Source organism: Diadema setosum, chromosome 5, assembly GCF_964275005.1.
Source record: "Diadema setosum chromosome 5, eeDiaSeto1, whole genome shotgun sequence".
NCBI lineage: Eukaryota > Metazoa > Echinodermata > Echinoidea > Diadematoida > Diadematidae > Diadema > Diadema setosum.
The window spans coordinates 38,713,488-38,737,325 of NC_092689.1; the positions used below are offsets into that span (position 1 = coordinate 38,713,488).

A 23,838-nucleotide genomic window follows, 5' to 3' on the forward strand; every position below is an offset into this window, starting at 1 on the left:
CACACCCGCTTTCATGACACTTTGACTAAGAGTAGAAAGGACATACATTGGAACAATATCGAGGAAATATTCATCAACCCTCATCCAACGTCTTAGCAAACTTGCCGTTAAAGTGGAATATGGCGTAGATCGCAATTCGTCGAGTTATATTCTATAGAATATATGGCGGTCATTTTTCATGCTCTTTCATTTCCCGCCAAATTTCATCTGAAATTGACATCACAGATTGAAACCGGATTATAATCTTCAAGTCGTCTCTCGATGAGAGTACCGAATACTAACTATTCAAACATAGTAACAGCAAAATTAAAAAAAAAAAAAGAATGAAAAAGAAAAGACAATCAATCTGATGTATGTACTAAAAACGATGCATGTGGGGCAACGCATATTTTCGTTTTGTTCCAAAATTTCCATGGCACCTACGTGTTAATGAACACAGTACATGTCTGTTAAATTTAGAATAGAAAAAAAAAACAATTACAGTAGTTCTTTTAGAAATAAGTTCCTTGCGTGGTGTGATTAACGGGATATGACGTGTCGCTCTAGCTCTTTCGCGAATAGCGTTTGCATAAAGTCCACATAGAAACACGCAACTCTCACATAATGAATAACATATCGTAGCTCTTAATTCCATTGCGTGTCATCTTCCAATTCAAAGAACATTGACTTCGATGCGAACAAAATGTAATTTTACAGGTTATTCATGAATATTTTGGATTAAATTACGCGGAATGTTGCTCATTGCGTCAGTCCATGAATTCCTTCATGACCTGCGCGCAACGCATATGCTACTACGCGCGTACTTGACAACTTGTAAACGCAATGCATGGCACAAGAGAGCGCGAAAACTCGAAAGGTTTGTATTCATATAGAAATTGCCACGTGTGCGTTTAAACTGTACGTCTGCACATTTCGTATAAATCCCCTGGATTTCGCGTTTTTCGGCAGATTGCTCTATCATACGCAATGCTCGGACTTCCAGGTAAGAATATCATTGTTGATTTCAATAATTTGCATAAGTTGACCTTGACCTGGTATGAGGCATTGCGTCGAGAATACGGGGAACTGGCGTTCAGATTTGAGCTGCCCCCCCCCCTTTTTTTTTTCCTTCAGAAGTGCGGAGTTCTTGTCCTGTCAATAAAAGTAAAAGACAAAGGTCATAGGTGACTTGGAACCCGGAACTACTATAGATTTGAAATCAAGAATATCAGTGGAAGTGTCATCAACGAGTTTAATATTCGATGTTCAATATCGTCCAAGTTGTCCATTGGTAAAAGAGGCTCAAAGTACATTAGTTTTGGTTGATGCCGCGAAACGCTCCTTCCATTTCCAATACATTTCTGCTCGGAAAGAATTTAAACACGGTAACATAACCACAAATTTCTTTTAGAATTTCTAGTGAAATCGATTGTTTCTTTGTGACGTTCTTACATTGTACGGTCTTACATGATAACATGGACATGATCGCACATTTGAGTGTATCTTTTTTTTCTTTTTTTTTTTCTGCTGTACCAATATACGCTTCTACCTGTAGTAGGAGTAGCATAAGAAATGGAAGCGTTCATATATTTTATGAAATAAAATCGTAATTTCGTTCGTTATTCCGTTATTACGATATCAATGTTCTATCTCTGTTTTCAAAGTCGAAACAGATTTTGAAATTATGAACAAGTGTGTCGAGACTCATGGTTGTGCTGATGTTAATGTTAATGCTATTTCTGCAGTCACGTTTATTACAATCGGTATGTTAGAGCGACGTTTGTTTCTCCATTTTTTACTATACGTCGCCTCTAATAGGCATTAATACTATTGGAATCAAAAAGGTCGGTGTATGACCAAGATTCTACATGATTACAATTCGTTATTTCGAAGGTTCGTATTTCCGAATATGAAATATGGTTCGGTACTCCTAAGGTTTGTCAATCCGAATATAAAAACTAGGTTCGTTATTCCGAAGGTTCGTTAATCCGAAAGAGAAATAAAATCGTAATTTCGAAGGTTCGTTAGTCATACGCATTTTTTCTTCTTCTTCTTTTTCACCCACTTTCAGATTAACTCATCTCCGGAATAATGCAACAAATTAATGATCGCATTAACGAATCCTTTCTCATTTTCGGATTCGGAATTTGTGTCCTTCGGAATAACGAACTTTTTACATTTTCGGATTCGGAATTTGTGCCTTTCGGAATAACGAACCTTTTTTTTTTTCGATTAACGACGAACTTCCGGAATAACGAACATAACTCATTCTATATCACAGTTATGGAGATGCAAGTACTAAAAATATATGTTATTCTAAACTTCGATCAGCCATGTTTATCAGCTCGCGGTTTCTCCGCTCGATGCGATGGCATCACCCGAGCTACGCAGCCGCAACATCCAGGACATCTCTGGTCCGCTCGGTCTTCCCCGAACGCTTCCATTTCTTAACCACCCCCATCCATCGCTCTAGTCTGCCGACTTTCCTTGGGATAAGAGTACGACTCTGTCATCATGGCAACAGCGGAGACTGGAAGTCATCATCCGGAGACAGTAAGCGAACCCGAGGAGCGGTTCAAGGAGGGAAAGTGGTCTCACACGGTAAGGGGAGCAGCGACACCGCTCGCGGCGGTGCAGTCGACCGTCGCAACGCTAAAGGGCACAATGGCGGTAAGAAGAGTAATGGTGATGGTGAGGGATACCAGACCGTCAACCCGACAACCATTCAGGTATCATATTATCACGGGCTACGTTACTGAAGATATCATCTTCGTAATTATCATAGGCGCACTTTCATATCGCACGATCATTCGTAACATCGTCTCTGCGTTCTCAATGAAGTAATGAGACTCCTGAGAAAGAATGGTAGCTGAGCATCCACAAATGCGAAAAATATCATGATGTCGTTCCAATATAAGTTGTTGACATTATGCGAGAAAAAAAAAGTATCACAATCACCTTAATACCTGTGAGTTGAGAAAAATGTAACCACGAGATGCAAACTCAAATCATATACTGTACATCCTTCAATTGATGTCGAAACGAAATCAAAGTGATTACCCAGTGTCTTTCCCTCACGAAAAACAGGTCTACGCGGATCCAACGCTTTCACGAACTGTGCGCGAGTTGTCCGTGATCCTGCAGCGCATGCGGAGCAACGTAAAAGACCTGAAGGAGGATGTGGAGGACTGCACGTTCGAAATCCTGCGACAGAGCCAGTCACTGAGGGCGCTGGAGAAGAACGTGAAGGAGACCAAGAACCTTTCGGCGGACGCCACGGAGTCGCTCAAGATGCAGCGGGACGACTTGCGGACCTTGGAGAAGAACCTGGTCTTCTTTTCGAAGATGACGGCGAACCACGACAACCAACTGCGGGACTCGATCCTGCGCCTCAACGAGTGCGACAAGCGACTCCACGCGGCCGTGGCGAAGCTGGACTACGTGGGTTCGTCGCTGGAGCGAGTGAAGCGACTTGTCGACGAGGACGTGCGCGCGGAGCTCCGCGAGTTGAAGCTCGCGATGCGGATGGCGAAGAACGACACGAGGAACATCCGGGAGGTTTTGATTCGGGCGGGAATCGTGGTCCCTGATCCGTCGCCGCCAGATGAGGGCGGTCCACCAAAGCTAGAATGACATCGCTAAATATTTGTGCCTGGGATCGTGACTGATAATACTGTAGTTAATCTTGATGTAGGACCTACTCATCAAGAGGAAATGCCAGTGACAAATGCCTACGGCAAGAGAAAACATTGTCAACAGAGCTGTTACCTGACCATCAATTATAATCTATTATACCCTGTACTTATATATTTCTCTCCCCTTTTTTCTGCCAAATAATATTCACCCCCTCAAAATGGGAACCAGACTTGTTGTCAATGTCATTATAATTACAAAGATGTTGAAGGTTCATCAGTTGATACAAAGATATGCAGTTTGAAACGGGGCATTAGAATGATACGACATCGTCGATGAATTTTGACCCTCTTGAAATACACAGCGCAATTACATAATGGGGGGGGGGGGGGGACTGATTTAGCCTATCAGGTAAAAGACTATCGACATATTAAAAATTATGTACGATGATTAAATTCTGCAAGAAATGTATTATGTGTGTGTGTGTATGTGTGTGTGATAAAGAGTGCACGAATTGTGACTTTTTTTTTGAAGATATTCAAAGCTACTAAATCTCATCAATTTATCTATTTCAACATGCAGCATTATGAGAAATCTTTATCTATTTTGCTTTTACGGGTGTGAATATAGAGTTCTAACTTTTGATAGTGGAAATGAAATTCAAATAAAAAAGGTAGATGTAATCATGTACAGTAGTCATTGTGACCTGCCAAGATGTGGAGAGATCACTAAAGAATATTGCACTGTAGGTGAACGTTAGAGAAAAAAAAAATACATGAATTCTAGTACAAATGTACATGTATATCAAAGCTATATACAGTAAGTGTGACCCAAACATATCAGCCACATAATGCCTAGTGGCAAGGAGTGTTCGTCACACTGTAAGATAACACTCAGCCTCATATGAGTGAGAAAAATCAGTTGGGACTCCAAAAGAAGTTTTATTCTTTCTTCATTTTTTCTTCTCCTTCTTTTTCACAAGTTGGTTTTAGGTTTCAGTTTAAATCAAAAATCACTACAGCAAAGAAACCACCAGGTTTCTGAAGGCAATGGCTTATAGGTGTGTTTTATGTTTATGCTTTTCACATCTCCAGCTTGCTCTGGTATGAGCAGTTTAACCTATTGTGTATTCACAGTTTCCTCTGACATTGATTTTGGTGTTGGTGTACCTGTTGGAGGTCGCTGATAAGAGGAAAGTTGACAAAAGTAATGTTTGTGTTTAAAAAAAAAAAGCAAACACCTCTGTACAGTACACATGTATTAGATTGTGTGGACAACAGGAAAGGGTATTTTGTAAATCATGAAGCCAACATCACTTTTCTTTTTATCTTTTATAAAAGAAATGACTTGAGATCTATGACTGCAGCAGCTACTGCGAAGGTCATATCTTTCTAAAGCAGTGATGACAACAAAGTAGGGTTTGTTCAACCATTCTGGACCACACATTAAGACCTTTTCTGTGCATGCTTTTCTTTTGCACATTTCCCTTTTCTCTATGCACAAGTCAAAAGTCTGCTTCATTTGACTTGAAAAAAAAAGTCCAAATCTTCCTTTTCATTCAGAAAAAAAACAAAAACAAAACTAACACTAAATGTCATGTTTGTGTGAGTCTACATGTACTTTCCCCTCTTCCAATGGACTTGGCTGATATCAGGTTGAATGTAACAGTATGTTCAACAGAATGATGAGTTATGTTAATCTTCAAAGAGAGAAAGATAATATAAAATAATTGGACATCAACTTTGCATGATACCATAGTTTATTATCAAACTGTTTCAAAGTATTTACAAATTTGCAGATCTCCAACCCTCTCCATTCATACTGTTGATATATGGAACAATGACCCACTCACATACCGGCACAAAGAAAAAAGAGTGGGTTCATGTATCTTATCATCACAAAGCATCCTACATCAGGCAACTCTCTCTTTTTTTTTTTTTTTTTTTTCTTGTTGAAGGAAGTAGCCCTCATCTGCAAAGCATCATGGGAGATGTAGAGTAGAAATACCATCATGGAAACTTGTAACAATGAAACATCTAAGTTTACTTGTTGCTAGGGTCTGTCCATGTTATTAATGGACATAGGACACCATTTCCTTCAATTCTCAAAAAAATTGCTGAGCCTAAGACCACCTACAAATGCTTTTTGCACTCGAAGATTGACATATGAGAAACTTGGAGGATCATTTTTAATTTCACTGTTCATATCAGAGGGCAGTGTGAATTTTGCTTTGGCAAAATATAATTCTTTTTTTTTTTTCTTACATTCCAGCAGCAATTTAATACTGAAATACTGAGTTTGGCACACATACTTGCTAGCATGAAATATCACATGGCTCACGTTCTTATACACATTACCCAAAACTTATACAGGGATGTATTTTAGTACCTAACATCACATTACATCTCCGACTTAGGAAATGACAAAATGCTTTTTAACTATGTTGTTAGTTCTTTAATTTAACAAATCCTTTGCCACAGATATCTACAGTAACAGCAACAGCTGGCTTGTCAAGTGCATTTCAGAACACAAGGCCTGAGCTTGAAAGTTATTCCTGATTTTAAATATTCCTGAATGGCGAATAATAGTGTTCCTAAGGAGATGCCAGAGTGGTTAAATTGCGCACAAGCTATTCGATGATCAACTTTGCTAAAGCGCACATCATACAAAAATTTCACAGAAATCTAGCAGGTATGCGTACCTCTGAAAAGTATGCACTAGACTTGCAGTGGATGAACACATAGTAAATCCAGTTTCCATTTGAGTATGAAGAAATTCTCCGATCCAAACAGAGAGCAAAGCATTAAAAAGCGTACCATACCATGAGTGTTGTTCGTACAATCAGCCATTGTACATGCACACCTTGCACTACTTGTAACAAACAGTGTAGAAAAAATACATGGAAGTTTGAAAGACCAGGATGAAGCCATGGAACACATTTCCTGCTTCTCAAGCTAACATAGAGGCGCTTGAAATAATTCCCATCCATCAACAATAGACAAAATAAACATATTGAAGGTTGACTGGAATAATGGCAGGATTCAATGGCCCGAATTCGCCAAGGTGGTACAAATGAAACCATGGTTTAAACCATGGAGCACCAAGTGTCACACGGAGTATTTCGTTACCAAATTGGTCATTTCGTCGACAAAATGACCGTTTCGCTAACGAAATTATCATTTCGTGGACGAAATGTTCATTTAGTTACAAAATGTTGTCATTCCGTTACAAAATAATAATTTCATCGACGAAATGACTGATTTCGTAACGAAATATTCCATGCGACACTTGGCGCTCCATGGTTTTTGTCCGTGGTTTAAACCATGGTTTCATTTGTACCACCTTTGTGAATTCGGGCCATTAGGTGCAGTCACACTACAGGAAACTATGCATAGTTTGCTTCTTTGTCACAGAAATGTGGCAGTTGTTACTGGTAACAACTTTTATGAAACAGGACCCTATCATTTCTGGAAGTTTGAGCACTTTGCCACACTACATACAAAACTATGCATTCTTTCAGTGAGAGGAAACTACCCATACTTTCAGTCTCTTGCAGGAAAAAATGCAAATGCGCGACAGCGCATAAAAGAATGCACGATGTGCGTACAGACCTATTATGGTGTCACAACATTTTCAATATTTCAAGTAGGTGTGGTCATACTGTACAAAACTACGCATAGCTTTGCAAGAAGTGAGAAACTTCCCTTGTGTACGCAGGAAGTTTTGCTAGTAACTTCTCGAGAAGTTTGTGGTCACACTACCCAAAGAACACGAAGCAAAAAAAGGGTAGACAATACGCATAGTTTCGCATTTTGTGACCATGTCTATTAAGTAACACCTGTAATGATCCTTACACGATCCATGCCTCCTTGAACAAGGAAGAAAAAAAAAGGCTGTGTATGACAAAAAGGCAAATACACAGACAGCAGTTAAAAAACACACAAACAGGCAAACAAAAAACAGATCATAGTCATCATGTCACAATCGAATGGGAAATTTACAGTTTCAAAGGCAGCTGGAAGATGCCTTCAAGACTAAAATGGACATGACGGAGTGGAGTGTCCCTTTCAGACCCTCCTGGCACTGCCTCCCTGGAGCAAAAAACAATCATTTCTGCTCAGTTCCTGTCCTTGCCACGGTGGATGGAAGCTTGACCTGCACTGCACATGCATGTACAAGGTTGACATCTCATCCTTCTTGAGCAGCTTGTCCATGTTATGCACCAACGGATGAACACATGCCTGACTTGGTAGTATCAACGAACAGTTAACGATGTTAGCATCAAGTGCGTGAGTGACCACATCCCTCCACCATTTTGTTTGTCATCCTGTTTCAGAACTAGGAGGCACATGTTTCCCGGTGCTCACATCTTGGGGATGAAATACGATGCTCAGAATAAAAAGACCCTTTTCAGCCATGCCTCACCAGTTTCACATCAAGTATACCAACGACTTCCTACTCTTGGCAGCAAGAGTAATTCAGCGACACACCGACAGTCAGTTATATGTCAATGAGGATGCCACGGGCTGCCATCTCGTAGTCCTTCTCATGCTCCACGAGAAAGAGAATGTCCGATATCGTCTGCTCCACGGCCGAAAGGTAAGCAAGATCACTGATTGGTCGGAAGTCGCTGATCCCCTTGGGCGGGAACTTGAAGTCTGGTCCAAAGTTGATGCTTGCCTGGAACAAAGAAAAAAAAAATACAATAATCTTGAGCCTCCCAAAATCATCTGAAACACACTAGTCATGAGCTGCAAATACGAATTCAATTGTGGTGGCACCCTGTGGGATGGAATTTCACATTCATTTCAGATTCAAATAGATTATACTTCAGAAGACTCTATCCACGTGTAATGATTGAATCAAAATTGAAAGGGCAAAGAGCAAAGATTTAACAGTTACCTCAGTATTTCCATTGTGTCTGATTTCCACACTTCGACCTGTGAAAATGTCTGGCAACATGCACCAAAAACCATCATGGCAGGATTTAAAACAGACAGTCTGTAGAGTCTGTGCGCAGCTTGTCAAGCCCCATCAGGCCAGAACTTAATCTGAGTTCTTGTAGGTACAAATCCATTAAACACCACAACAACCCCATGGGGTGGGTGCCAGTACTTTACAGGTTAACCAAACCCCCTCTTACACAGTGTCAATGACGATTCAAGGTGTGGCTTTGAGAATGTCAACCCAAAGGGTGTCTTCTGGAGATACTCACGGAACACTGTTTGTAGAGTGAGATCGCTGGATGGTAGGTCCCCTCATACAGGTTCTCAAATGCCACTCCCTTATTCTCGCCATTCTTGAAGAAAATGATCTGTGTGGAGATTAAAACACCATAGGTAGTATTATAAATAATAAACATTGTGGCACAGCAACTGCTCAATTGTACCTACATGGATTATGAATGTATTTCACACAATCAGCACTGATACGGGCAAATATCAACAATTCAATTGCTGATGTGCATGTTGTAAATGAATTTAAAAATGAAATGAATCAATCACACCCACTTCAACTTTCCTACACAGGTACACAAGCCTTTTCTTTCCAACATACCTGGTCTTCAGTGAACTTTGGTAGTTCTATGTGTCACACCTTACAAAGCACACATAATGAAGAATGGGAGAGAATGTGTCGTCCTGTACTCAGAGCAAATGTAGGCAATTTCATTTGGGCCAGAGTGTTGTTGCAATGGCTCCATAGGAAGGCTTTATGGCATTGAAGATCCAACTACTTTCACAGAGCATCACAATTTTGAATACACCAACCTTGCTGTTTTGAGTTGATTTGAGGGCCTTCTCTGCTTCTGATGTCTGATCCTTCTCCTCAAAGTAGAGATGACTCTTGAACTTAATGAGAGCCTTTGGAAAACAAAAACAAAAGTATTTCATTGAAAAGAAAGAGAAAAGGGAAAGCAAGTAAGGCTTCAAAATTCAAACAAGGTAGGCTCCAATATCCATCTTCCACCTGACAGCAGTAACTGCCTGCCAGCCAGTTAAGCTGCAGATGAAACTCAAATGAACAATGAAACTGTTGGAGGAGTGATCTGAATGCAAGATGGTGAGATTCACATCTTGTGTTACTATCGAGTCTTCAAGCAAAAACTGTACTGAAATATAAATCCTAGCAAATCTAATTTCTTCATCTACTGACAGTGATGCGCAGAAACTAAGCGATCCTCTTATGTGTGGAACAAGAACCAAACAACATGATGATCATGTGGTCCAAGAGCAGAGGGTAATGCATTCTACATACAGTTTGAGACCCATGCCCTCTCAAGGGTGGAAGTTGTCATCTACAAACATCACTACAGGGTCTGAGCAAAATATGGGCTGCTTGTAGATCAAAGTGACCACTCAATGTGGCAAGCATTACTACCACATTGATTTTTTGGTCACGGTATTCAAAATTACAACTTCTGATTCCAAATTCTGACTCTCAATCACAAACCACTCCACTCGTCATTGCTAAATAACATGCAGCTGTACTAAGTTTGACTAAAATTTACCACATGATATTTTGCTAATATCCACGTGTCATCTCCTTTCATATCTTACGACTCGGGTATCATACAAATGCGTGAAAATGTGCGGAGGATCTCATTCACCCTGTCTTTGTAGGTGGGAGGAATGATCTGCTCGATGGCCGTCTTATCGGGAAGCTGTATGTAGAAGCCCAGTGTGTCCCCCGCCCCGTAGGCTTCACTGTAGTGCTTCCCCCGGCTCTCATGGAACCGCGTCCCTTTCCGGCTCCGCCACGAGTACGAAAACTTGTCGTATCCAAGGGGAGCTTGCAAGTTGCCTAAATATTATGCAAACACATAGGAGGTAACAAGCAAAAAATATATTCAAATGTCTTGAAAATCACCATGAGATCTTAAAAATGATAAAAGCTGCTTGTCGTATCCAAGGGGAGCTTGCAAGTTGCCTAAATATTATGCAAACACATAGGAGGTAACAAGCAAAAAATATATTCAAATGTCTTGAAAATCACCATGAGATCTTAAAAATGATAAAAGCTGCTCAGGACTCGGGATTTCACCAGTGTAATAGTTGATGCTTTCGCAAGTGCTGTATCGCAGGATGTCATTCTCAGTTGAAATCTTTTGGTTTACTGTGCTATTGATAGTCCCAAGACTGTAAATATATCAAGTGTCAGCATATATGTTCAATCTTTCCCATCAACACATTCAAACATCACAATATATCAAGTGTCAGCATATATATTCAATCTCTCCCATCAACATACTCAAGCACACGCTTGAAAACCCTAACCCCCTTCATTCACAATTGTTGATGCAGTACTGGCCTTCCATTTCAGTCATAACCATCAATTTCTATGATTTTGAGGTAATCAAAATGTGTACCACCTCTTGACTTACCAAGGGGCTGAGACCATCCCAGCCTCGTAGCACTCCCTTCCGGCATCTGGTCTATCGTGACCTCAAAGTACCACGACCCCCGGTTCACGCCGTGGGTGGAGCGAACCATACAGTAGCCTCGATCTCCAGTTACTGATAGACGGTCCTCTGATATCTTCAGCTGTGGGGCTGGCGGAGGAAAAATGGAGCAAAAATGACAACAGAAAATTAAACTAGTATTCCTGTCATCTTGGCAAGGCTGTCCATTTGCATAGAATTGCTGGCTGAATGAAGCCATCAGCAAAATTAAATACAATATATGCCATATATTTAGCGAGTCTAAATTTTCACGAATCAGACTTCCCGACGATTTTGCGAATGGTTAAATTCGCGACTGTGGAGTACTGTACTGAACGAAGAAATGTACTGTATAAGCTGTTATTTTCGCGAGGGTTTAATTTTCGCGAATTTCGCGAATCACAGTTGGATCTCGAATTTAACAACACGCAAAATTGTCTCCATAGCTAATGCTAATAGAGCATTAACGTAAGCGTCAGCGTCGATTCGCGAAAACAACATCTCGCGAAAATGTCTATGTCCTTGTCATTCTCGAAAATATCTGTACGCGAAAATAACAGCGTGTACAGTATATGTGTGCGTCACATTCATATCGGGATCAGAGTCATTATTTTTGCGTGTCTTTAATTTCACAAATAGCACCTGACTCTTGAAATTCGCGAAAAATAAAAACGTTGCGAAATATTCGGCATATACAGTACATAGTATACTCAGGTTTAATTCAAACAATTTGGAGAAGAAAATAAAGATTGAGAAGTTAGTACCTTTGCTTTAATGCAGATTGAAATGATATTGAGTGGCATAATTGATGCAGGACCAAATTTCACAGATAGTCGTACTTTAAGATCTACGAAAATGTTCAAGTTTATTGCCAAGAGAAAAACTGGATGAATGACATTTTTAGCAATCACAGAAATCAATAAAGATTTGGTGACATATTCCCATTTCATAGTTCCCAACTGCTAAAGTCCAGTTGGCACAGTTTATTACAATGTCAAGTGTCAATTACAAATTGACACTGAATCAAATCAAATGTTACTGAAAATGAGCACCACTAGCCAAAGGAGGTGTTGATCAAATCTGAAACACCCAAGATTCTGGACTGATGAATGGGCATACCTCTGTCGTGCAAGGCGAGAAGAACATCCTTGCTGAGAGCCATGCGGTAGAGGTGGGCAGGGATGGGCTTCCCGATCCACTGGTCTTCCTCAAAGGCACTGCTGGGGGCGTGGGGGTCCGGCTCCGTCAGGATGTACCTGTAGCCATCCTTGTTGAATGGGTGCTCCAAGGGGTAGCCGTGTGGAGGTAACTTCTGGGACGCAGGTACTTCACTGGCCATGAGGTAAAGTTCAACAATTCACACAACATATTGAGTCATCCAATTAAGTATGATAAAAAAAGAAGATGGTTCAAAAGCTATATAAGCTTACCAGTACTTGCTACATACATGTGTATTTATGTCACAAGGATTACTATTCAACTATTTAAAAAATTCTGGTAATTACTCCAGAAACTGCCGAGTTCCCTACAAAGCAATTTCAAGACCTCTGAAGGAGACCTGCACCTTGTATATTGCCAGGTGAAATACACACAAAATCCATCTTTGCATCATTGAAGCTAAATCGATATTGTGATAAAAGACAAGAATATATAGCATCAGAGAATATTGAGTACCCGTATGATTATAATTAATGAAAGAGCATGAAATTAATTCAGATATATATTTGTATTAAATTCATTTATTTTTTTAGCATTCCATAGAGTTTATTTTCCATACATGCCCCATATCATTTCTCCTCACACTTAGCCTCCCATACATCCCAATTCCTTTCCCCTTCCTTGTGCCTATTATACACTTTCCAGTACCTTCTTTACTCCTCACTCATCTCCACACCTCATGATTCTTTTGTTATGTTCCCATTCATGTTTAAAGGTAATAAAAAGTTTTGGTACCTCAAAAGTTTCCCTGAGTTTCCTTGTCTTAGTTTGAGTTTCAGGTTAAAGTACCTTTCATATAACTAACACTGTGAGACTTACTCGCCCCAAAGTGCTCTCATGTCTTAGTAATCATGCAATAATGGTTTCGTACCAGAGCAGAGCGGCTCTGAAAAATTCGAACGAGCCGTTAGTTTGACTCGACGCGGTACCGCGATAATCAATGTACACGTATTGTACGAAACCATTATTGCATGATTACTAAGACATGAGAGCACTTTGGGGCGAGTAAGTTTCACAGTGTTAGTTATATGAAATGTACTTTAACCTGAAATACAAACTAAGACAAGGAAACTCAGGGAAACTTTTGAGGTACCAAAACTTTATATTATCTTTAAGTTCAGCTCATGATCACCTCATCTTTACTTTCCATTGGTTCTTTCTTTGACCTCGGGTTACACTCTTTTCCTTATAGCATTTTGATTGGTTTGTGTACTCAATGATTTAAATATGCAAATGGAAAGAACCCTGTGGGTTCTTAATGAAGAATCAGTCTACCACTGGAACTCACTGAGAGAGGACCTCCTTCTTCTGCCTCTCCCTTTTTGCTCTGAATATTTGTTGGAGGTTGACTAAATGCTGTTCAGCTTGTGGAGTGCCGAGTCACTAGCTGATGATGATTTTGGACACCAGAATGAGTGTAACATTAAGTTTTCTGTTCTCTGTTCAATCTGCTAATAAATCATTGGTACTTGATAGGACTTTGCTTTTACCTCCTTGTTCTTTTACTGGAAGTCAGTCCCTGGCTGCTTTCTAGACCTTTCCTCTTGGCACTACGACTGATTCGGTTGGAAGCTGACAAATTGGAATTCCCTTTGAAGAAAACATAGAAGCACGATATAAATGAACAAGGACATTAATGTTGACCATTGACCATTAAATGAACAAGAACATTAATGTTGCCCATTGACCCTTACGTCTTCATTTACCAGGAGACGGGAATAACAAGTTATATATTTCCTTTGTCATTGTAGGTATCACATGGCAAATAACTGCATAGTGACACCAAGTGCAGCTTGGCAAACTGAATGAGTGGAGTCAAATAAGAACTGACAAATGCTTTGCTATCAAATATCATTGAGTAATCATTAATTTCTATACCCTTCTTGTAACTATGGCAACCAAGGAACAAAAAAAAAAAAAAAAAAGGACAAGCCTTTGGCATGTGATAGCATCTTAAAACAGTACTCCACTTGTTTTGGAAAGGAAATAACAATTTTACAGCATCAACTTTGTGTATAAATCCAAAGTGTACAACATGTGGCATGTCTTCATATATTCTCCACACAAAATTAAGACAAATTTCTATTTTGCATAAACTTATGTACAGAGTCCATCAAGAAAATCAGGTAGTCCTACATACTTCACTACCCTCATATGATTGAGTTGACAAATGTAAGTGGTAGGCAATAAAGAACGTTTTCATTTACTTAAGACTGGACATTTTTCATTATTTGTCTGTACCATACAACTACCTGATAATCATTTCTTCAATTTCAGCATGTTTTCTGTTTGTTTGTTTTTTGGTTGTTTTTGTTTTTGTTTTTGTATGGGAATGTTTTCATTACAGAATCCTTTATTAGTGGAAAGCACATTGTGTTGGCATGGTTGGTAACTCACCATTGACAGAGCTCAGAGACGAGCTGAGTTTTTGCGAGCTGTCCAGCTTAAGGCTACTTCCTAGCTTGACCTCTGAGATTGGGCTGATTTTGGACAAGTCCTGTAAGATTCATGAGATAGATTAAAGAAAAAAAAAATGATTACAGTAAAAGGAAACACTCATGACTCACAATTCAGACAAAAAGGATGGCTCAAATTTACCTGGTTCAGATTCAATCTCTAACTCAGTACATTCTTGGTGCTTACACTAAAATGTTCGAGTCTCTAATGCAATGCAATGAGCTAACAGGGAAAACTAATTACATTGATTGAACCATCACAAGATTTTGTAAAGGGGACCTACAAAAATATCAATGTAAACTGTAAACGCACAAATTTTCACGCATTCCACATTACTTTTGGCTAGCATGATTTCTAAAACCTGCAAAAATATCTTCACTTTTTTCTCTGCACATATTAACTGGGTTGACAATCATGCAGCGCGAATTCAACAACCCGCGAATATGTTTGTGAGCCGCTCAGCACGTAAAATTAGTCACATGAAAATACGGATGCTTACAGTAAGTGAATTTTGTTGAGCTGAGAGGAAATGCATGATCTTTAGCAACATATCTACACCCTAACTGTGTAATTCATTTCTGTCAAACTCCGGTCCGAGTGAATAATGCACTTCCAATGTAGGTTTCATTATGTATGATCACATAAAGCAGATTGATATGAACAATTCGATAGGACAGTACCGTATCACTATAGCCACAGTGAAACCAACAGCGAATATTGCACTGCACTTGCAGGATATTTTCTTCAGTTGAGATACTGACCTGGTCCACCAGGCCAAAGAGGGGATACTCTGTCTCGCTTTGTGATGGGTCATCTGGCTTCTCCTTACAGATGAAAACATCATCCTCTTTCATCTGTGAGAGACACATAGAAAGAGAAACAAGAACATATTTAACATCAACTTATCTCCTTTCATTTTCTTTTACTGTTCCAATACATCATGACCAGTTGACGCCAGTATTCGCTTCTTACTTTCTTTGAATGATGAACTTTCTATGATTCATAATTATAAATTGCCATTGCTAAGACAGGAATTCCATCTCAGAGGAAATGAGTTTTCACAATCAATAATGATGCTGACTACAATAAAGTAAAAGTGGACTATTCATTGGAAAGTTTGCACATTAATTACTGGGATATAAATCGTACCACATCATTGGTACTTAACCACTGCATCAGCCTCTACAGCCTCTTTCACTGTGGCAAGTCAAACTTTAGCAACTGCATAAACCCTTGCGCTTTATCCAGAACATCAGTTCACAAAGGCAAAGTGCTATACGTTTATGGAATTCTGGTCAAAATATGAATGAAACGTCCAGTGAGGATATAAAGTGCAAAACAATGCTGCTTGACCACTATCTCACCATGGCCTTGACGATGGTCCCGTGCCAAGTGACCGTGGTGCGACGGGGCATAGGAGTCAGCTGCTCCCAGTGGGTGTCGATAAAGGGGATCAGGTCGGCTTCCTTGGAGAAGAGCACCTTTGGGGGATCATCGTTTTTGTGCTTGGCCAGAAGGTTAGCTAGGGCACAGTGGCACAGCTCTCGGAAATCTGACAGAGAAGACAAGGACAGGTTGCACAATGTAGAGAGGAACAATGTCAATCTCAACATATAACAATGAATCAGACACTAGCAAAAAGAAAAAAAAAGAGGAATCAAGGCTAGATGGGCTATTGAGATCTATCCCTATCGAGTACAAAAATGGCAAAATGATGAAAATTCATGTATCAAATTGCACTATGAAATGTGTGCTGTGCTGCTAAAGTATTTTCTCAGGAAGGAAAGACTAAGCAGAGCTGCACATTGCAAAAGATAAAGCCCTCTTATGACAGATCACAGAGGCACTACTAAAAAGTCCAATATGGGAATTTTAACAGAAAGAGCAATTTGGGCAGTGTGGTACGATGAAACTATGCTTTGTAGAAAATGTTCTCAATTCTTCTTGATGGTGAAGTCAGGTCCAGAGAAAGGGGCAATGAAACCAGATTGTGGGGTGTGAGAAAATCACATTTGGTGTGCAATATGGGCCTCACAATGAGATAACTACAAACTGTAGACTTTTACAAACTGACAGCTGATGTTCACCTCAGGCATACATGGGAGATCACTGAAATCCTGCAGCCGTGATATTGAAAACATCGGTCATTATATTTTTGCTTAATAAATCGAGGATGATTCAGCAAGTGTGCCATGCTAGAGCTTCAAGTCAGCAAACTTACTTGCAACTTTTCTGCTGAATGTTTCAATTTTGTTGGCAGTACAGTTTTTGCAGGTGAAAGTGTAGGTTGTCATATATGGCAAGGAATTTCTGTTGGGTTCAAGAACAAAACAAAATGAGAGAGAGAAAAAAGGTTATACATGAATGTAGTTGGTTTTATCTTATCATCAAATCTAACTTGAAGTATATATTGAAATGCTTCCTTGATTTCACAGTATATGATCTACAATACAGCATGACATGTCATTCAGCCCAAGACCCTTGTTAAACATTTAAGTCAAAGTTTAACATACAAACACGAAGCGAATAGCAGCAAAATCTTATCTTATGCAAATCTGTGATTAATTTTGCCTGTAACTTCTAAGGCCCTGCATGGCTCTCCAGAATGAAAATTGATTGAATTCTAAAGGACTCCAGTTGACATAAAATTTATCCACACTTGAGAGTGCGTACTTGTCATACTGTGGAATACTGACACAATGTAGACGAAACATGAGGATTATACTTACACTACACTGACAGTTGTGATGCAAGCTTTGTGGAACCACTTAGCACACTGTGTACACTGAAGTTCAACGTCCTCAAAAGCCCTGCCCTTTCCGCTGAAATATTACAGAAACAAGTGACATGTTCATTCTCTGAATCTCTTCATTATTGTCATCTCAAATTCAGTTATACCAACAGGTCACATGGATTCCTATCAAATGACAAACTGATAGACAACATAAGACCCAACAACAGTTCAAACGAAAAATAATTACTTTCAAACAACTAGTTATTTCTATCACCAACAACTTGAGATAGATTCATATATATTTTTCTTGACAGTTGGATATTAGACAATTTTAGATTCATTATTCATTCAATCATACTACTCAGGACAAAGTTCCTAAGCAGTGATTTTTCTAAGAACTTGACTGATTCATTGCCTTTGAACCATGGGTTAAAGCCAAAACATAGTTCTGCGAAGGGCTCAAAATCCATCCTCCACCATTTGGCATTTTCTTGAATACATCAAAAAGGTCTATCATGAAACATGTAGGGCTGACATGATTTGCCAGGGTATTGAGTTATTTGGAGTAATTTTAGATCAAAGGCATGATGTAATTTTGATCATTGTACACAACTTTCATTCTTAAAGTGCCCTCCTAATTCAGTAGTAGGTAGATAGAATTTTGCATGATGATGGGTCATGCCCTAACAATTGTATTTCGAAATAGGCTGCATGTGATTCATATTCACACTGAAGATAGGTGGATACTGCTGTGGCCCAATTTGTTGATTCTACAAAAATATGATTGGGTACGCTCTGATATCAGAGAGTAAATTTAATCAGTTGTTACACAATGTATGAAACAAAGAGTGTTGCAACATTTTGGCTGCAACTGCTGGCCTTCATCAAGTAAACACTGTAGAGAGAGTGCTGTGCAGGCAGCTTTATAGTGCACACAAGAATTAGCAGCACACAGGAGAGGCTTGTGACTGGTTAGCAACGCGCTATCGTTCAGAGTGCTAGCTGTGCCGCTAATGGCTGATATGGAGGCCAACCATAACTGGGAGAGCCTAGTGATTAGATGAGACCAAGACTATAAAATCTTACCAGTAGCAATGATCTCCCCCTGTCATTTCTATACTCTCTTCCCCCTGACTAGTGTCACCACTCTCCATGGCCATCACAGCTTCAGAGATGTTTTCCTTGTTCTCCACCTCCATCAGGACTTCCTCCTCCACCGCTGGCTCTGCCGGTTTCTCTTCCTCCTCCACCACCTCCTCCTCCCTTACCTCCTCCTCTCGCTCTTTCTCCTCCTCCTCCTCCCCCTTACCGGTGGCTTGCTCCATGACACTCATCTCAACCGACTCCTGAACCTGTGCCATGTCAATGTACATACATGAATAGCTCTACAGTGACTTGCTATCTTTCTATTTATGTTATACAAATATAACTTGATGTGTGTATACATACAGTGCACTCCCGTTATAACAAACAGGGTTATAAAGAAATTCCGGTTACAACGAAATAAAAAACAAGGTTGCAAAATTATTGGCTCTATGTTTCTTTCAAATTCATGAAATTCCTATGTTTCCTATTGTTTATTTGTTTGGTTACAACGAAATTTCGATATAATGGAAGAAAAAAGCCGGTCTCAAGGACTTCATTTTAACAGGAGTCCACTCTACATGGAAATACAGTATACATGGATTTTTATAATCACAAACAAACCATGAATCAATCTCATTACACAGGACATCAATTGTCCAAGAGTCTTTGTGAATATTATTGTTAAAACTACACTTTTCAAATAGGGTTACAAAATTTGCTTAATTACATAGTAATTACACAGGAATAGTTGCAAGAACTTATCGTACACTGAAAGGTTTATTTACTGAAAGTCTACATTATCTGGGCCACTGAGCATTTGCTTTTCTTGCATGTCAAAGAACCAGACTTCACAGAGGATTCTGACCTGAATTTCCTCTGTTAGATTTTCTGTCACCTCCATTGGCTCTGGATCGTCAGATGGCTGTGAGGATAGAGTGGTTTCCACTCTGGCTTTGTTCTGCTGATCAGTGTCAACTTCATCTGTCTTCTCTGCTGCCTTCTCCACCTCCTTCTCCTCTTTCTGCTCTACCTGTGACTCTTCTTTCCTTTCCTCCGCTTTCTCACCATCAGATGAGGCTTTGGCACCTTCTGGCCGATCATCCTTCAAGCTGCCTGATTCACTGAAACAAATCACACAACCTAACAATTATGATTTGATTCAAGGAGGGGCATTTTATACCCATTATTGCAACCTTGAAAGCTCAATTCATTTTCCACATCAAACACAAATACATGAAATCTCAAATTCTGAAAATATTTGCCAAGAGCAGTTAAAACTAAATACCACCATGTTCAAGCATGACTGAAAGTTGAAATACAGTACTTATATCAGATTATATAAAAACTGGTATATCTGCAAAATCTGTATTGTGGGTTGACTAGTAGAATGGATCTTCAAATTTACAATTACACACTATATTATAGCCTCATTCATGATTCACATTGGTAATGGTAGTCTTATGTGACCTCAAAACTGTGTGACAGTGCAGTGGCATGCACGTTTGAATCAACTTATTTTACATATCCATCAAAACATCATGATTGATGATATAAATTACTATGTTATTTTATTATATTCATTATGCGCCCGCACCAGCACTGGGGCCACTGCAGCAGAATGCAACATCTAACATGTGAAATTGCCAAAGCTCAGTGAGTTTCTTATCCCATCACTTGCCTAAAGTTTAGTAGCTATTAGACAGAAAGATCCGTCTGTCTGGAGGAGTCTTTTATTTTTATTGACGTTATCACTCTCCTCCATAGACAGACGGAAGCTTTTAGTGTACCTCGCTGTAGGGGTGCTCTAAACCACTGTCTCTATGGAGAATTGGGTGAGGTACCTCACTCTTCTTGGTTGCATCTAATTCACAGCCCTAGATCAGTAAATTTAAACTTGTATAGCAAACTCAACATTTCAAGAATGCATTGCACTCACTAGATTAATGATATATCCAACATTTTGGTAGAATTTTGAAGAAAAAAGATGCAACTACCAGCCCCTATCAGTACGGTCCTAACAACTCTTCAACAAGGGAATCCGTTAGCCAATCACATGTGAGGTAGATTTCTATGTGTTTTTTTATCAAAACAAGTACCTCGCGTGTGATTGGCTAACAGATTCAATATGGTGACTTACAGCTAGCAAACGGTGATGTTGTGATATGGATACAAATTTCTGTGATCTAACCTAGTTACAGTGAGTATTTCGATTGCACAATGTGAGAAAGTTACCCCAAATATTGCTGCATAATGTGTCATGTCATGTCACAAACTTATTTAAGTGTAAAAAAGCTGCATGAAATTGGGTTTTATTGTAACGTTTGGTCTGTGCGCAACCACTGGTTGAGCACCCCTACAGGATCAGGAGCCAGCATCATAGCCTTCGGTCTGTATAGGAGGGGATCCGTGAAGCCAGGCGCAGTCTCTGCGGAACATATCCCCAACGACCAGATGAGATACAGACAGACCGATCTTTCGGTCAAAGTAGCTATCCACTATATAGGGCCTTGCAGCCTTGCTGCGATCGCCTTGCCCAGCTCCCATGCCTTTCCACCCCCTGGTCCTCGATCCCGTGTATACCAATCCCGGTGCCCACCACGCCTCCCTCCCTCAGCTCAACTGCCCTCTTCTATTAGTATTAAACTCGCAGTCATGAATGGTTTATTACTATAGCACTGAGAAAAGGCCGGGCTCGGCTGCGGCCAAGCCGCAGCCGAGACCACCTCCAGATAGAGCGTGGCCAAATGCGCGGCCAATTTTGGCCTCGCATTTGGCCTTTTGCGCGTTCACACTGAAATGAAGGGGGTCTTATATTAGGTCCATTGAGCCTTTCAAGATGGCGGATACGATAATTGGAAGCTTGCTGGTGTACGTGTATAGCAGCCCTAGCCCTCTGGCTCTAATCCTGCAGCCCATCCTCTGAGTCTTATCTTACATTAGCCTGACCAGACCCCGTGCGCTAAGCTAGCACGGGGTCTGACGGTGTGTGATACACATATCTACTAAACCCCTCGAACACGGCCACACAACAACAAAACTATTGAAAATTTCTACATTCTTCTCACAAATTTTACGAATCACTCACGTGAATTGAGATACTTGGACTATGAGCATGGTATTTCAGTCCATAGTGAGCCCTCACGCAACATACACTGAGCAAAAAGTCCAATCTTAACCCGGAATGCCGTGATTATCGCGGGGCCATTCAAAATAAACCTTTCCCAGCTTTGAACGATGCAAATTGTGCTGCTAGAGTTTGTACGCCCGCGAAGTCGACAGCGCCCTCTTTGCCTAGTGCTGCGCCGACATTTCGAAATCATTTCTGCAATTTCTACGATTTCTGCGGCGTACAGGATTAAAAAAGGTGCGATTTTTGGTAAGTTATAAAATGAGTATATCAATATCTAATAGCTGAAAACGGTAGCTAAATAGATAAAGTTTTCACCTTATGTAGTCTTAGTAACAAATATAGTGCAGTAAATTCAAAATCGCGTCGGCGCCCCGGAATACAGAGATTACGGAGTGTCCACACCGTACAGCCCTGTCGCGACTTACACTTGTGTACAGCGACGGGGCTGTGTATAGTTAATCTTAATTCTTACATGGAAATGCTTTACATGGCAAATGCAGTGCAAGTCCCTCTGTCGAGATATAAATAACTAGAATTTTTAGTCTAAATAAAATAGATCTGTACACACTGCGTGATTGATGATCATACAGATACATACACCAGGGAGGTGTGAGAGAGTCTCTCTCACACCTCCCTGCATACACACACACACACACACACGTCTACGTCCGGCGTCCACACACACACGGCACACACACATGGCCATGTTGTTGTACTAACGCAAGTTTCAAGGCGTCGGACCACAGTTTTAATCACCGTAGCTCAAGCATTTGACGCGAGTGACTATTATTGCATTATGAATACCTCCCAGTTCAACCATGTGAAATACAAACTTAACTAACTGTCAGTGAAACTAATATTAAGTTAGTAAGAAGCACGTAACAGTAATATTTCAATCCATATACTCATGAGAACGACAAATAACATAATGGTAGTTTCAAACCTGTCTTTGTTTTCCGCCATGGTGGCTTCCCCTCTGTGTGGCCGATTTTGTGGCTGTCCGTAGAGATTGTGGGTCGTAAATCAAACTAAAATTATTTTGTACTAATAGGAATGTATTTTGCCGGTGGAATTAATAATTTCACCAAAATCATATTATTTATATTCTAAGATTTGTTTAAAATTTTGATCGAATGATATTTATGATTCGTTTCCTTGACATGTTGTCTCTGTATTTACATCAGAAATTTCAGCAGGGCACAATCATTTATGAAATGCTATGGATATGGATCTGATGATGATGAAAGCGTGCACGCTGCTGTAAACTCTCTCGAGATCAAGGAGGTCAGACGAAACCCCCCGATGAATGATGCGACAATCAACACCTGCTGTTCGCGCACCATACACGAAGGAGTATACGAGAATCTGTAAAGCAAAAATGAAGGCAAGCGCATGATAGAAAATAAATAAATAACTCAACCAACACAACATTTGTGATTGAGTAGAAAAATATATTGAATATGAAACCTTCAAAGTAAGAGGACATGAAATGAAATCAAGTAAAATGAAATGGAATAGGTCTAAGAATAAGATCAAGTGAAAAAAAAAAGATAATAAAAGAACAATTCAACGATCGAATATATATGATACATAGGTAATTGCGGGGCCTATCATAATCTCCTCGGTTGGTCGAGAAGAGTTATCTTTGTGACTGACTAAGAAAAAAACAACAACAATCCAGGGGTGCTGAATAATTGAAGTTTAGATGTCATCAATTCAGCAGGTAAATCAAAGAGAAAAAGGTGATTAAAGATATCGTGAAGAAAATGAAATATTTTCATATTTACTTTTTCAATACAGGTATGGTATTGGAAGTGAAGATGTCGCTCCACATGTCTGACAGTAGAGGCCAGAGTATAGCTTATATAGATGGGCAGTTATAAAAATTAGATGCATTTAACTCAAGAAATGGAATGCCTCTACTGGGAGCAGTACTATAATGAATAATGGTAATGAATAACACTTATATAGCGCCTAATACTGATATTTCTAAGCGCATCAATCCAGAAAAACAAATATTGAGGTAAGATAAAGCATTATGTACTATGATATAACAGCAGCAACAACAACAACAAAAGTTAAAAAAAATTAGGATTGAGTAAACAAATAAGTTTTCAACAATGATTTGAACTTATCAACACTTTAATTATTACATATCTAGTA

General features: G+C 39.7%; 2 protein-coding genes across 2 annotated transcripts; one reads left to right on the top strand and one right to left on the bottom strand.

Annotated features, from left to right (window-relative positions):
* Positions 1-868: 868 nt before the first annotated feature.
* Positions 869-3,973, top strand: LOC140228256 (uncharacterized). The gene is made up of 3 exons (XM_072308485.1): positions 869-982; positions 2,311-2,708; positions 3,067-3,973. Exons 1-3 carry the CDS (start codon positions 967-969, stop codon positions 3,610-3,612), a joined length of 960 nt encoding a protein of 319 aa, XP_072164586.1. The 5' UTR covers positions 869-966; the 3' UTR covers positions 3,613-3,973.
* Positions 3,974-5,353: 1,380 nt separating this feature from the next.
* LOC140228701 (set1/Ash2 histone methyltransferase complex subunit ASH2-like) lies at positions 5,354-22,648 on the bottom strand. The gene is made up of 16 exons (XM_072308970.1): positions 22,619-22,648; positions 19,411-19,666; positions 18,713-18,811; positions 18,546-18,682; positions 17,455-17,547; positions 16,947-17,035; positions 16,090-16,277; positions 15,487-15,579; positions 14,666-14,765; positions 13,759-13,858; positions 12,170-12,381; positions 10,994-11,161; positions 10,220-10,413; positions 9,381-9,473; positions 8,828-8,926; positions 5,354-8,292 (listed from the first exon to the last, which is right to left on the bottom strand). Exons 1-16 carry the CDS (start codon positions 22,636-22,638, stop codon positions 8,113-8,115), a joined length of 2,121 nt encoding a protein of 706 aa, XP_072165071.1. The 5' UTR covers positions 22,639-22,648; the 3' UTR covers positions 5,354-8,112.
* Between the last annotated feature and the right edge of the window lie 1,190 nt (positions 22,649-23,838).

Bases quoted from the DNA above. Each gene is read 5' to 3' on its own strand.
- LOC140228256 (XM_072308485.1), top strand. The intron at 2,709-3,066 runs GTATCATATTAT...CACGAAAAACAG, and splicing joins TCAACCCGACAACCATTCAG to GTCTACGCGGATCCAACGCT.
- LOC140228701 (XM_072308970.1), bottom strand. From the start codon at position 22,638: ATGGCGGAAAACAAAGACAG. The intron at 8,927-9,380 runs GTTGGTGTATTC...ATCTCCACACAG, and splicing joins AATCAACTCAAAACAGCAAG to ATCATTTTCTTCAAGAATGG. The intron at 8,293-8,827 runs GTGAGTATCTCC...TCTTTGTTCCAG, and splicing joins CACTCTACAAACAGTGTTCC to GCAAGCATCAACTTTGGACC.